A 14337-nucleotide genomic window follows, 5' to 3' on the forward strand; every position below is an offset into this window, starting at 1 on the left:
AAATGGCCAGAAGTGGCGCTGTGGCTCAAGTGGCAGAGTGCTAGCCTTGAGCAAAAAAGAAGCCAGGGACAGTGCTCAGGCCCTGAGTCCAAGCCCCAGGACTGGCAAAAAAAAAAAAAGTTACTAAAGTGGTGGTGGTTCTTCCCCCCCCCCCTTTCTAAAAAACTAGCTTCATAGCTAGGTGCTGGTAGCTTGTGCCTGTAAACCTAGCTTCCCAGGAGGCTGAGATCTGAGAATTGAAGTTCAAAGCTAGACTGGGCAGGAACACCTGGGAGTCTCTTACATGTACTTAACCACCAAAAAGCTGGAAATGCAGCTGTGGCTCAAGTGGTAGAGGGCCAGCCTTGAGCACAAAAGCTCAAAGACAGCACCCAGGTCCTGAGTTCAAGCCCCAGTACTGGCACAAAAGAACAAAGAAATGAACAACAAACAAAGACTACCTTTACAAAGTAACAACCAACACCTAATAAATTCTAACTTACTTAGTGGCACTAAATTCTGAAAGACTGACCATCAATTATATACATATTTTTGTTGGTTCTGATGCTTGAACCTAGGGCCTTAAGCATAACAGGAAAGCACTCTACCATTGAGTAATAATCCCATCAACTCCCCCTTTGTTTGAGACAAAATGTCTGTGCTATATAGCTCAGGCTGATCTTGAACCTACTCTTTCTAAGTGCTAAGATTATCAGCAAGTACCACCATACCTAGCACCTACAATTATGTTTCTAAATAACTTATATGCAGGATAGAGTGGAGCAGCCTACACTTAACTTTAAATGCAATACTATTTGTGCAAGCTTATAGATTGTTTTCAGTATTTTGTTTTTACGACAGCACTGTTTTCTAGCACTTGGATCATTATCTGTGTTCTACCGTAGGGTTCTAAACACTGACACCCCTTCTGAGAACACAAGAAGTAAAAACCTTTCCTGTTAATAGGCCCCAAGAAATGACCTCAAATCTGCTAGATTAGGGCAGGAATGGAGTTCAGTAACTGAAGATCTGAGGAACATTCAGGAGACTACCCTTCCACAAGGTATTTTAACGATTTCTCATTACTATTATCAGAGAAACAGGGTAGAAAGGGAATTAAAGTGTCCTATGCTCTAAGATATGCTAAAGAGCCCTTGTTCTCATAACCATGTATATGAAAACGATTTTCCTTACAGAAATACATGTCTAGGAGCCAAGGCAAGCTTTGGGAAAACGATTGGTAGCTTTTGTTTGTCTCTGGAGGTTTCCATAGAAACAGCCTGAGACAGAGAAGGCAGCCTTATCATCTGGCTGTGGAAGCTCACTGGTATCACTTCTGTGGAGTCTGGACAATGAGACACACAGGTTCAAGTAATGCTTCCATAAACAGGAACCAAATGAAGCCACTTGAAGCCCCTCACACACTAAAGCATAGAATGTCAAAACAAAGCTTTTGCTTTTCTCACTGTTACATGCACAGTGTCTAGAGTGCAATAAGTGCAACAGAAATGAAAGAAGACACAGAGCATTAATATATGCATTGTTAAAATGACCTACATGCACCTACATATACAAGAATTTAGCAGCTCAACAGATTTCAAGTGGGAAAAATTCAGAAATCTACACAAAGACACAATCTGATTAAAGTGTTAAGGACAGTATCTCCAAAGCCACACACACAGCTCATCACACACAGGAGAGCCTCGATGAGATGATGACCAATTTCTCATTAGAAAACAAAGAAGCCAACAGACAGCAAGGCCTCAGCTAAAGGTGTGAAGGGGTATCTATCTCTATCTGGACATGAGCAACCAGGGATCTGTTTTTTATTACTCTAAGGCATTGATGTTTAGATGCCCATTGTCTTTCACTTAGGTGAATCCTTTTTTATATTCCTCATTGGAATTTTTTGTTTTGGCTTCTTCCATTCTGACAACATGTATCCAAGTGATACTTGCTGATTACCCTTTCCCCTGCCAGCCATATTTTGTGTGAACATCAGGATGTTTTTTTCCCTTGGAACTTGACTATTCAGAGGGAGATCTGTGTGTATGTGCCCAGTCCTCATTCCTTATTGCACTTATCCCTTTCATCTTAAAAATGGCTCCCAAATTCTACCCAGTTAAATGTCTTTGTGACAGGCAAGTAGCAAATTGGCAGACTTTAAGTTACCTTTTTTAATTGTCTTTTCTCTGTACTTAAAGCCAGTGTTAGCCCTATTCCACCCTGAGGCTTACTAGTCTTTTGTACTTAGTACAATCATCATGGTAATGTATATGGTCTCCAATGAGTCAAAATCCTACTATTGAGTTCCTTTTACACCTTTGCAGGTTTTTGTGAGTATTGTTTGTTTAGGCTACCTTTATGTGGTGGGATTGAGAGGCAGTCTCTTGGAGTAGAATTCCTGTGTTTTGAGCCTCACAGCTAAGAAATGTAAACTGTATTAGATAGTCACATAGATAGCCTTTATGATAAGAACTGGTCTCATGTGTTTTCATGTGGGAACTGTTTTTATCTTGGATATTACAGCTAACTTTATATATAATAGAGTTACTTCAAACTCTTTAGTGGGACAAAAATTGATGTGTGTATATGAGTTTATATATACACATGCAGAAAAACTGAACTAGGGTCATTATAACAGTTGTGGATGATTCTGTTGTTTAAATCTCAGATGTTCAATTTGCTTTCAGACATTTTTCCTTTCATCACAGACCATCAGTGTAATTTTTTTCTTTTTTCTTTTTTTTTACCAAAGAAATATTCTTTATTGAATTAAATTGTACATCTGATTTTTAAAAACTTTTGCATCAAGTATTCACAAAGTAGATTTTCATACAACCATCAATTGAAAAACACACAAAACAAGTTCCCACATAATCCTGATAGAAGTACCTTTTCCTCCTACCATAAGAAAATAAACTACTTTTTACATGTTAAAGCCATTAAATTTACAATGGTGCAAAACACCAAAAACACTTGAAGCAAAACCTATATTACTTTTAATAAAAAGTATGCTTCTCATTTTCTATTCTTGACCCAAATTTTAATTCTTTCCAGTAGAACCAAAACCTCCTGAATCCCTTTCAGTATCATCCAAGACTTGAATTTCTTCAATTTCTGGATAAAAAATCCGTTCACAAATGAGCTGGGCAATTCGATCACCCTTTTTGACCTCAAACTTCTCTTTGCCAAAATTGAACAATATAACACCAACATTTCCTCTATAATCTTCATCTATGACACCAGCTCTTACATCGATGAAGTGTTTTGCAGCCAAGCCAGAACGTGGAGCTACTCTTCCATAGCACCCAGAAGGAAGAGCTATCTGAATGTCCGTCTTCACCAGGGCTTTCTCCATAGGTGGTATGGTATAATCATAAGCACTGTACAGGTCGTAGCCGGCGGCCCGCGCGGACACCCGGGTTGGGGCCGTGGCCGTGGCGTGCTCCCACAGCCAGACAAAGCGGAGCCGCCGCATGTCGCCCTCCTCGGCGGCTCGGGTCCGCTTGCAGGGGGAGCTGGCGACGGTCTCTTCTGAGCTGGGCATGGCCACGTGGGGGAAGAGAGAGAGGAAGAGAGAGAAAAAGAGAGAGAGAGAGCAGAGAGATACCGAGGGAGAAGGAGACGGCGCTAGGTGAGCACAAAAACCAAATTTTTTCTTTTAATTCTTCTAGTTCTAATTTGGCTGTTCAGTTAGTTGGCCATTATTAGGCAGCTTGACAAGAATCCTAAGATTTACCAACAGCAGATAAAGCTCTTCTGTGCACTCCTCCACCAAATTACTAAGCATTGAATGGTTTCTGGAATGTACTAACTTAGAGTTGATTATTTGGTTATTAGATTGCTCCCCACTTTAGTGCCCCTCTCTTCTTTCCTAAGGCTAAGATACCTGAGAAGTACCACCAGAAGGTGAAGTTCTCCTATAGCTAATCATAGCCTGAACGAAGCTGGTTTCCAACCTGATATTTTAGCCGTGCTCCACAGAATTGGATTTCCCAAGGTTCCTTGGTCCCCCCTGACCCACAGGACTGAATTATAGTATAGTAACTGAAAGTGATTTCAGTTACAAGTGGCTTGCTGCCAGGAGGCCCTGGGGTAGACTGAAAGTTTCCCTACTGCTTGATACACAGTACCTTTTGAGATGCAATGACTGAAAGTTTCCCTACTGCTTGATACACAGTACCTTTTGAGATACAATGTCTAATGATACAAGTGACAGGGTTTATTAATTTCACTTAGAGTACTTTGAGATATTTTTAATTTCAAGAGAAATAACATACTGCCCTCCCCAAGAAAATATTTTTAAAGCTCTTGCCTAAATTTTCCTCAATATAATCCATAATGTTAAGGATAAAGTGAAGTTTTAGGATTATAAAATTACCTAAATCAGATATATTTTTCCATTTCATAGTCAACTCTTCTTCCTTTTCCCTGTGGCTTAATTTTTTTGGCTATTTTACAGTGTTAGTCACTAGGTAACTTGCCATATTTCTAGTTCTATATTAAGTTCTGCCCTTTACAGTGCTGTAGCATAAAGTTGGTTCTTAGCATTTGTCTGTGGAAATAGAAACTTACTGAAGTCTCTGTTTTTCCACTGAAATTTTCCTTTCCCCAGTGTGAAAGAAAATAGATTTGCCCCTGTCATTAGTCACATTCTCAAATTGTTCAAGCTGAAAAGAATTGTGCAGACAAAGGATGGGGAACATTGCTGGTGAATATATGTCCTTACCTTATGAAGATAGTCATTGTTGGTTTGTGTAACTAATATAAACACAGATTAAATCAGGAAAAATAATTATCACATTTAGTGATTAGATGGTGTGCATGAATATTTAATTAAAAAGTATTTCTTAGGAAAATACAGAACTCAGATTGGGTATTTCTTAGAGACCAACTTTACTTCAGGCTTCATTTTTACTTTTATGACCCTGACTTTTGAAGCATAAATATTTGGGACTTCTTATTAGTGATAGTGATGGCGTGACGCTAAACATTTTATGCACGAGGATAAAACAAGAAAATTCATAGAGATTCAGAGGAAAGTAGTTCTGCAGTTGTTGAACTAGATCACAACATTGTAGGCAAAATAAAAATGTGCATATCAGAGTGTTTGTGCCATTCTCCCCCAAGGCCAGCCCTTCTGTTAGAACACAGTAGAAACCCTTGATTTGGAGCTTTTTGTAAATATCTCCAGTTGGCCATGTTTTTAACTATATAAAGCCGAGATGTTGGCAGTAGCTGGCACTGGTGTTTTGTGTGTGTGTGTGTGTGTGTGTGTGTGTGTGTGTGTGTGTGTGTGTGTTGACCTTCAAAAGGATTATAGAAAGACATATAAAACTTGATTATTTGTCCAACTCTGAAAAATCTCAAAAGTACTGAGAGTAAAATACTATGTAACTGGACAAAGCCAGGTGAACTTGCGAAGGTTATCTGTGAACAGGTTTCAGTAGTGGACCTTTGTTGTTACTGCCCACTAAATTTGCTTGGTTACTCACGAATATTTTAAAAAGCTAACACCTTTAAGGTATGTCTGGACTTCCTAGCCTTTGAGCAAGTTTGAAGGAACTAGCCATCAGTAAGTGGGCAAAAAAATTTGGGGGCTGATAGCCTTAAAAATGGCCGTATGCTCTTGGACATTCTTTTTCTCTGTTGACTGTGAGGGAGGCAACTGAGTGGGGTTCTTAGCATAGCCAACTATTCAGGCATGCCAGGGACTAAAGAATTTCCCTTGGGTCCAGAGCTAGACAAGCCCTAGGCTCCCCAGGAAAAATTGTCCTCCTTTGGTGTCATGATTTACTCTTACTCCATGGTGTCCTCATAGTTGCTGCTATGCTTGCTCCATGACTGTCAGTGTGTCGGATGATGAGATGGATTTTTCTATTACTCCCTACTGTGGATAGGACATGAGATTGTAAAAGGCAGTAGTCCAATACCTCAACATCATGATGGTGCTTCACACTCAGCAGCCTAGGAAATGGCACTGCGCGTTTAGTGCAATTTCTGAGAAGGGACAACTGGATAGCTAGGTTCTTCACAATCTGTAAGTGTATCAGGTGTGAAACCACAATAAAAACTGGGGTTGTGAATTTCTCCCCTCATCAGAGAAACATAACCTTTGAAGCCTTGACCTCTATTAATGTCCCAGTCTGTCCTGCTCAAAAGGCCGGAATTCAGTATTATATTTCTTTTTTGGTGAATGTTATATTGAAATGATTACGTGCACCAGCCAATTACAGGTGAAAGCTTGTGTGTCCTGACAGAGCCTGCACTGTTTGCTCTCAAACCTTATATCCTCCCACTCTGAAGGTGCTTAGTAGCTAGAACACCAAGCTCTGGAGCCAAGGGTTTCCTAAGAAAGCATCCATGTTGTCACGCAATATGGCAGGTGCAAACTGTTCTTATTCCCTACTGGTAGTCTTCAGGAGCTGCATCCTCTACACTGTGATGATGTGTTTGTAAGCCTTCTTCCTATAACCGGCAGAAGAATGATGTGGTTCCTTTTTTGTTATTAAACAATGAGCTGAGGCTTTATTACAGATGGTTTTCAAGTTAAAAAAATAAAATAAAATAAAGGTGTGAAGGGTCTCTTGTTCTCCTCGTTTATTTTCTTATAGTCTTTTTAATTGTAAATAAACCATGTCAACAAGCTGGGGAGCAACCATTTGAGAGTGGTTTTTTCCTGAATAAAACTCTAAGGTTCCACACAAGCAGTTGGATGCCCCTCTGGTAGTCTCTGCACCGCAGTATGGCAGAGCCACAGCGCCTGCCCACAGGGAGGCCGAGGGCCTGGGCAGCGCCGGGGCCTGGCATCCCACGGACCTGGAGCGGGAGGGAGGCGCTGGGCCGTGGTCCTCCCGTTCCCGAAACAACACCACCCGGGTGACCGCGGCGTCCACCTCGGGCCACGCAGGTGACCGCGGCGTCCACCTCGGGCCACGCGGGTGACCATGGCGTCCACCACAAGCGATCCACGCGGGTGACCGTTGCGTCCACCACAAGCGATCCACGCGGGTGACCGCGGCGTCCACCTCGCGTCCCTGGTGGAGGTCCTCGGGCCCTCGCGTCCTTGATGGCGCCTGGTCCTCGAGGCCAGGAGCAAGACCGCCACGGGGGCCGATGTCACCGGTACCGCCTGTGATTGGTCCATCCCTCGGTGACGTCACGGGCCCGCCTGTGATTGGCCCATTTCCTTACCTGTCATTCCGAGGCCAGCTGCAGTTGCAGAAGGCAGTTCCTTCCTCCTTTGTGGTGCTGAGCGATCCCGACTGATCTCCTGCGATCAGACAGAAGGCTGCACTGAAACCTGACTGAGGTTAAAGCTTTCATTTGGGGGGGGAGGGAGGGAGCCTTGGGGTAGTGTGGGTTGGGGGGATTTCCATTATTCTAGGGGTTATACTGTGCTAAGCTGAGCTATTGTTGAAGTGATTTAGCTAAGTTTAATTAAGATTTAATACCCACCACATTGCTTTATCTAAGTTTAAGATTACATACCTACCCTATTATTTAGCTAAGTTTAAGATTTGTTACCTGGCGTATATATCCAGATACGTCTACTTCAGATTCACGACCCAACACATTTCCCTAGCTGTCCCATCAAGAATATGGAGTTAAGTCACAGCGAATGTACCACATTCTCCTCCCAAGACAAGGAGGCCCTTACCAGCCAATACTATGTATATCACACCATTGGCTCTGGCACCTTTGGGCATGTGAAGAAGGCCTGTCACCATCTCACAGACAAAGAGGTAGCAGTGAAAATACTGCAGACAAGAGACTACCCCATACTGGTAGAAAATGAGGTGGACATTGTTAAGTCCCTGAGTCACCCCCACCTGATCAGGGTGTACCAAGTGATCCAGGAAGAGGAACACACATATTTGGGAATAGAAATGGCCACCAAGGGAAACCTACAGACCTGGATCCAAAATTCACACTGCCTTTTTGAGAACGAAGCCAGAAAGCTGCTGCAGCAGATAGCAAGTGCTGTGCAGTACTGCCATCTCAAGTGGATTGCGCACCTCGACCTAAAGCCTGACAACATCCTACATGATGAATATGGCAATGCCAAAGTCAGTGACTTTGGGTTAAGTGTAAGAGTTGCCCCAGGGCAGTTGCTCACAGAAGTCCGAGGAGCCTATGTCTTCCGTGCCCCTGAGATCTACTTGAAGCAAGCGTATGATGGCTTCAAGGTCGATGTGTGGTGTCTGAGCACAATACTTTTGTTTATGGTGACGGGACAATTCCCTTTTCAAGGGAGCAATAGCAACCAGCTACGTGAAGCAATTTTGCACGGCAGGTATGAGATACCATTTCACTTGAGTGCAAAAGGACAAAGCATCATTTCCCAGTTCTTAACTTTAAATCCAGAATACAGGCCGAATATACAACAAGTCATGGTGCACCCATGGTTGGCTCCAATTGAGGAAGGCTCCCTGTATCGGGATGAGCCACTGCCCAATCACCTAGACCCACTGGTTGTCACCATAATGTGTGACATGGGCTACACCGAGCGTCAGATCCACGAGTCAGTAATACAGAGCACATTTGACGCCGTGATGGCCACCTACCTGCTTCTACAAAGTGACTTCAAGTCAGACAGTGTCAGCCCTGCACAATTTGAACACTTGAGTATTGGAAAATACACAACTTTCACAAACCTTTCCACCTTCCCTCTAGAGGAAAGAGAGAGTTTACCTTCCCAGATTCAATCTTCACCAATGCCATCTCAGTTTCTGTGGGCCTGGGATGAGAAACAGAGGGCAGAAATGCCTTCCCACCTGCCATTCCCAACTGCTTCTTGCAGAGGAGCTCCAATCCCACTATCCTCTCCCAGGTAGACCTGGAGCCTGCCCTCCACTGCTCCTCCACCCCCAAGAACTATGGGGAAATGGGTTTGCCTTCCCAGATTCAATCTTCACCATTGCCATCTCAGTTTCTATGGGCCTGGGATGAGAAGCAGAGTGGCAGAAGTGCCTCCCCACCTGCCATGCCCCTCTGCTTCCTGCAGAGGAGCTCCAGTCCCATGGTCCTCACCAAGGAAGACCTGGAGCCTGCCCACCACTGCTCCTCCAACCCCAAGAACCACGTGGAGATGGGCTTACCTTCCCAGATTCAATCTTCACCATTTCCATCTCAGTTTCTCTGGGCCTGGGATGAGAAGCAGAGTGGCAGAGGTGCCTCCCCACCGGCCGTTCCCCTCTGCTTCTTGCAGAGAAGCTCCATTCCCAGTATCCTCTCCCAGGTAGACCTGGAGCCTGCCCTCCATTGCTCCTTCAACACCAAGAACCCCGTGGAGATGGGTTTACCTTCCCAGATTCAATCTTCACCATTTCCATATCAGTTTCTGTGGGCGTGGGATGAGAAGCAGAATGGCAGAAGTGCCTCCCCACCAGCCATTCCCCTCTGCTTCTTGCAGAGGAGCTCCAGTCCCAGTATCCCGTCCCAGATAGACCTGGAGCCTGCCCTCCATTGCTTTTCCACCCCCCAAAACTACGGGGAGATGGGTTTACCTTGCCAGATTCAATCTTCACCATTGCCATCTCAATTTCTGTGGGCCTAGGATGAGAAGCAGAGTGGCAGAAATGCCTCCCCGCCTGCCATTCCCCTCTGCTTCTTGCAGAGGAGCTCCAGTCCCAGTATCCTCTCCCAGGTAGACCGGGAGCCTGCCCACCACTGCTCCTCCAACCCCAAGAACCACGGAGAGATGGGTTTACCTTCCCAGATCCAATCTTCACCATTTCCATCTCAGTTTCTATGGCCCTGGGACGAGAAGCAGAGTGGCAGAAGTGCCTCCCCGCCTGGCGTTCCCCTCTGCTTCTTGCAGAAGAGCTCCAGTCCCAGTATCCTGTCCCAGATAGAACTGGAGCCTGCCCTCCATTGCTTTTCCACCCGCCAAAACTACGGGGAGATGGGTTTACCTTGCCAGATTCAATCTTCACCATTGCCATCTCAGTTTCTGTGGGCCTGGGATGAGAAGCAGAGTGGCAGAAGTGAATCCCCACCTGCCATTCCCCTTCTTCTTCCTGCAGAGGAGCTCCATTCCCAGTATCCTCTCCCAGGTAGACCTGGAGCCTGCCCTCCATTGCTTCTACACCCCCAAAAACTACAGGGAGATGGGTTTACCTTGCCAGATTCAATCTTCACCATTGCCATCTCAGTTTCTGTGGGCCTGGGATGAGAAGCAGAGTGGCAGAAGTGTCTCCCCACCTGCCATTCCCCTCTGCTTCTTGCAGAGGAGCTCTATTCCCAGTATCCTCTCCCAGTTAGTCCTGGAGCCTGCCCTCCATTGTTCTTCCACCCCCAAGAACCACAGGGAGATGGGTTTACCTTGCCAGATTCAGTCTTCACCATTTAGATCTCAGTTTCTGAGGGCCTGGGATGAGAAGCAGAGTGGCAGAAGTGCCTCCCACCTGACATTCCCCTTTGCTTCTTGCAGAGGAGCTCCAGTCCCAGTATCCTCTTCAAGGAAGACCTGGATCCTGCCCTCCATTGCTCCTCCAACCCCAAGAACCACGGAGAGATGGGTTTACCTTCCCAAATTCAATCTGTGCCATTGCTATATCAGTTTCTGTGGGCCTGGGATGAGAAGCAGAGTGGCAGAAGTGCCTCCCTGCCTGCCATTCCCCTCTGCTTCTTGCAGAGGAGCTCCAGTTCCAGTATCCTCTCCAAGGAAGACCTGGATCCTGCCCTCCACTGCTCCTCCACCCCCAAGCACCACGGGGAGATGGGTTCATCTTCCCAGATTCAATCTGTGCCACTGCCATATCAGTTTCTGTGGGCCTGGGAAGAGAAGCATAGTGGCAGATGTGCCTCCCTGCCTGCCATTCCCCTCTGCTTCTTGCAGAGGAGCTCCAGTTCCAGTATCCTCTCCAAGGAAGAGCCCAAGCCTGCCCTCCACTGCTCCTCCACCCCCAAGAACCACGGGGAGATGGGTTTACCTTCCCAGATTCAATCTGTGCCATTGCCATGTCAGTTTCTGTGGGCCTGGGATGAGAAGCAGAGTGGCAGAAGTGTTACATCTCTGGGTAAAGAAGTTAGTCGATATTATTACTATTTCTTAAGTTCTCCCTAAACTGCTAGGAAAAAAAGTTCCTTATCTGTAAAATATGATTTCTAAAACTCCTCCAAATCTAAAAAGGATGTTGAGAACATGCCACTTAAACTACTGAGCTTTTATAATTCCTGTCAATATTGTTGTTAAAATTGATGGAAAAGCATACAGACTGCGCCATCTAGTGGGCAAAAGGTAGCAATTCAAGCAACAATTAACAGCAGTTGTACTCACTAGACACTGTTGAAAATGAACTATATAACTTGTCAATTGTGAGTGGAGATGGAGGGAAACACTGGAGAAAGCAAAGGAATGGATGACATTTTCCAAAAAGAAAGGTACTCTTGGGCTGGGGATATGGCCTAGTGGCAAGAGTGCGTGCCTCATATACATGAGGCCCTGGTTCGATTGCCGAGCACCACATATAAAGAAAATGGCCAGAAGTGGCGCTGTGGCTCAAGTGGCAGAGTGCTAGCCTTGAGTAAAAAGAAGCCAGGGACAGTGCTCAGGCCCTGAGTCCAAGCCCCAGGACTGGCAAAACAAAAAAAGAAAGAAAAAAAAAAGGTACTCTTCACCTGACTTACATAACTGTGACCCGCTTGTACATCACTTTTACCATAACAATTTTTTAAGCTAGAAGTAGATGTAGCTCTAGAATTCTAGCCTTGAGCTAAAAAGCTCAGGAACAGCACCCAGATAAAAAGAAAAAAAGAGACGTAATTTGCAAGAAATTATGAAACCTACAAAAAAATCGAAGAGTTTAGAGTTTGTGTTTGCCCTCTTCCAACATTGTCTAGGAACCATATAGATGTAAGGAGACGCTTATTACAAAGTCAAACGTGTAAACAGTCCCAGCACCACAGATGTCTACATTCTCTGTTTCCCTTTCCCTTCTTTACTCTCTACCAACAACCTAATGAGAGGAAAAAATGGAAGTAAAGGCAAGGACAAGCATTGTGACACAGTGGGAGCCAGGAAGAGTATTACAGGGAAGTGATAGCCGAACTCCTGGAGCTGACTGCCTCCACCCCTCCTCCAACCTCAGGGAGCATAGTGGGAGCAGCACTCAAGCTTCTGGGGAGCACAGCATGGAAGTAAGCACAAAGATTAATCTTGGAACCCAGCGTCAGGCCCTCTGGGCTGAGACACAGCTCCTGGTAGAAACAGAAGGCACCATGCACAAGTTGGAGCTCATAGATGGACACCCCCAGACAAGCTCCAGCATCATACACCTGTAGGCTGGTGTGACAGACTTGAATTTTGACATCTGTTTTAGACTCAGCATGGATCTGTAACACACCTCCCTTCTTCTTAGGACTGTACAGGTCCTTGAAGTTAGGGGACCCAGGACAATCCAGGTTAGCCCCAGTCTAGATGGCTTAAAAGATTCCTTTTACAAGTATTACCAATGCTGAGTAGAGGACACAAAAATGTAGAGATATCCTGTGTTCATAAATTGATGTTAAAAGGTCCAAAGTACCCAAAGTGATTTACAGATTTAATGAAATCCCTTTCAAAATACCAATGGGAGTCTTTTAAACAATTTTATTCTTATTTATGGTCAAAGGGATGTACAGAGAGATTACAGTTTCATATGTTAGGCCTTGGGTACATTTCTTGTACAGTTAGTTACCCAATAGGAGTCTTCGCAAAACTAGAAGAAAAAGCCCCACAAATATAGTTCTAAAATGTATGCACAATCCGAAGAACTCCCAAATATGCAAAGCAATTGAGCAAAAAGAATGGCAGGAAGTATTATGCCACCTGACATCCATAGATCAATGGAATAATAGATCAATAGAAGTGAACTTACACACCTATAGCCAAATGATTTTTAACATAGGTGCTAAGTTCACATTTGAAAGAAAATATAATCTTTTTAATATATTTGAATTGGAGTCATTATGTTGAGTGAGTTAAGTCAAATACTGTATGTTCTTGCTCATTTGTGGAATACAGAGCTGAAGTGATAATGATGATTAATAACAATAGAGGACATAAATGTAAAATGCGGACTGTCTAGAGGGGATTGGAAAGGAAAAGTTAGTGTGCAGTAAAGAGAATCAAGGTACACGCACAGATACACATATGTACACATACATATTCACATGCATACACACATATATTTGAAGACAGCTTATTTAGCCCCTCAAATTCTATTTGAAAAGGGGGCAGGAAAGATGAGGATTGGGAATATAATGGAATGGAGTATGTGGACTTATTCAAAGCACACTGTATGCATGTATGGAATTATTACAATAGAGCCCCCTTGTATTTCTACTGTATGCTAATTCAAAAATCAAATTAAATCTGAAAAGGAAAACAAAAAAGCATTAATTAGTTAAAAATGAAAGTCCAGATACCAGGCTTACACCTGTAATACTAGCTACGCAGCCCAGGCAGGAAACTCTGTGAGACTTTTATCTGATGCTAAGCATTAAAAAGCCAGAAGTGGAAATATGGCTCAAGTGGCAGAGTGCCAACCTTGAGTGAAAGAGCTCTTAACAATGCCCAGGCTCTGAGTTCCAGCCCTAGAACTGGCACAAAGTAGGAAAGAAAGAAAGAAAGAAAGAAAGAAAAAGAGAGAGAGAGAAAGAAAGAAAGAAAGAAAGAAAGAAAGAAAGAAAGAAAGAAAGAAAGGAAGAAAGAAAGGAAGAAAGAAAGAAAGAGGAATGGAGGGAGGGAGGGAAGAAGGAAGGGTGGGAGGGAGGAAGGGAGGGAGGGAGGGGAGAGGGAGAGAGGGGGGAAGGGGAGAGCGAGGGAGGGAGGGAAGGAGGAAAGGAGGGAGGGGGAGGGAAAGAAAGGGCATGAGTCAGCCAGCCATGCCAGGAATTAAATTTGTTCACTGAGAGATGTTGACAATATTTCTGTGCTCTGCTGCATTTAGCCCTCCTGGAAAGGCGCCGTTGCTGTGGGTAGTTTGGAGATCCTGTTTCCTGGCACCCACCTTGATGGGCTATGCTGTCTGATTCCTCTGCAGGTTCGATGTCCAGGTGCAGTGGTGCAGGTCTCAGAAGACAAATTCCCGGTGGCAGCACAAAGTAATGAAAAGCTCATACTGCCTTTGGATTTGGCACCGACCAGTTTCTCCACCTGATACCTGTGTGTCATGTCCACTCCAGGAGAAGACAGTTACCAGCTGATTCATCTCCACACCCCTCTCTTTCCCCATCAACTTTGGAAGCCACCTGTGCTAGATACCATAGTTAAAAATTAAATCCATGCTTTACTGTCTACATGGATTTATGCGGGAAAGCTACCAGACACACACTGAACTCAGTATGAGAGTGCAATCAACTTCTTCT

The 14337-nt window shown here is 44.4% G+C and overlaps 2 protein-coding genes across 2 annotated transcripts; one reads left to right on the top strand and one right to left on the bottom strand.

The window, feature by feature from the left end:
- Positions 1-2837: 2837 nt before the first annotated feature.
- Positions 2838-3529, bottom strand: LOC125344853 (deoxyuridine 5'-triphosphate nucleotidohydrolase, mitochondrial-like). The gene has a single exon (XM_048337167.1). The coding sequence runs from the start codon at positions 3527-3529 to the stop codon at positions 3026-3028; it is 504 nt and encodes a 167-aa protein (XP_048193124.1). The 3' UTR covers positions 2838-3025.
- Positions 3530-7583: 4054 nt separating this feature from the next.
- Positions 7584-14129, top strand: LOC125344855 (sperm motility kinase Z-like). Its single transcript, XM_048337168.1, has 2 exons — positions 7584-8582; positions 13920-14129. The coding sequence occupies exons 1-2, from the start codon at positions 7584-7586 to the stop codon at positions 14127-14129; spliced, it is 1209 nt and encodes a 402-aa protein (XP_048193125.1).
- Positions 14130-14337: the final 208 nt, after the last annotated feature.

This window comes from Perognathus longimembris, unplaced genomic scaffold, assembly GCF_023159225.1.
Source record: "Perognathus longimembris pacificus isolate PPM17 unplaced genomic scaffold, ASM2315922v1 HiC_scaffold_4552, whole genome shotgun sequence".
Lineage (NCBI taxonomy): Eukaryota > Metazoa > Chordata > Mammalia > Rodentia > Heteromyidae > Perognathus > Perognathus longimembris.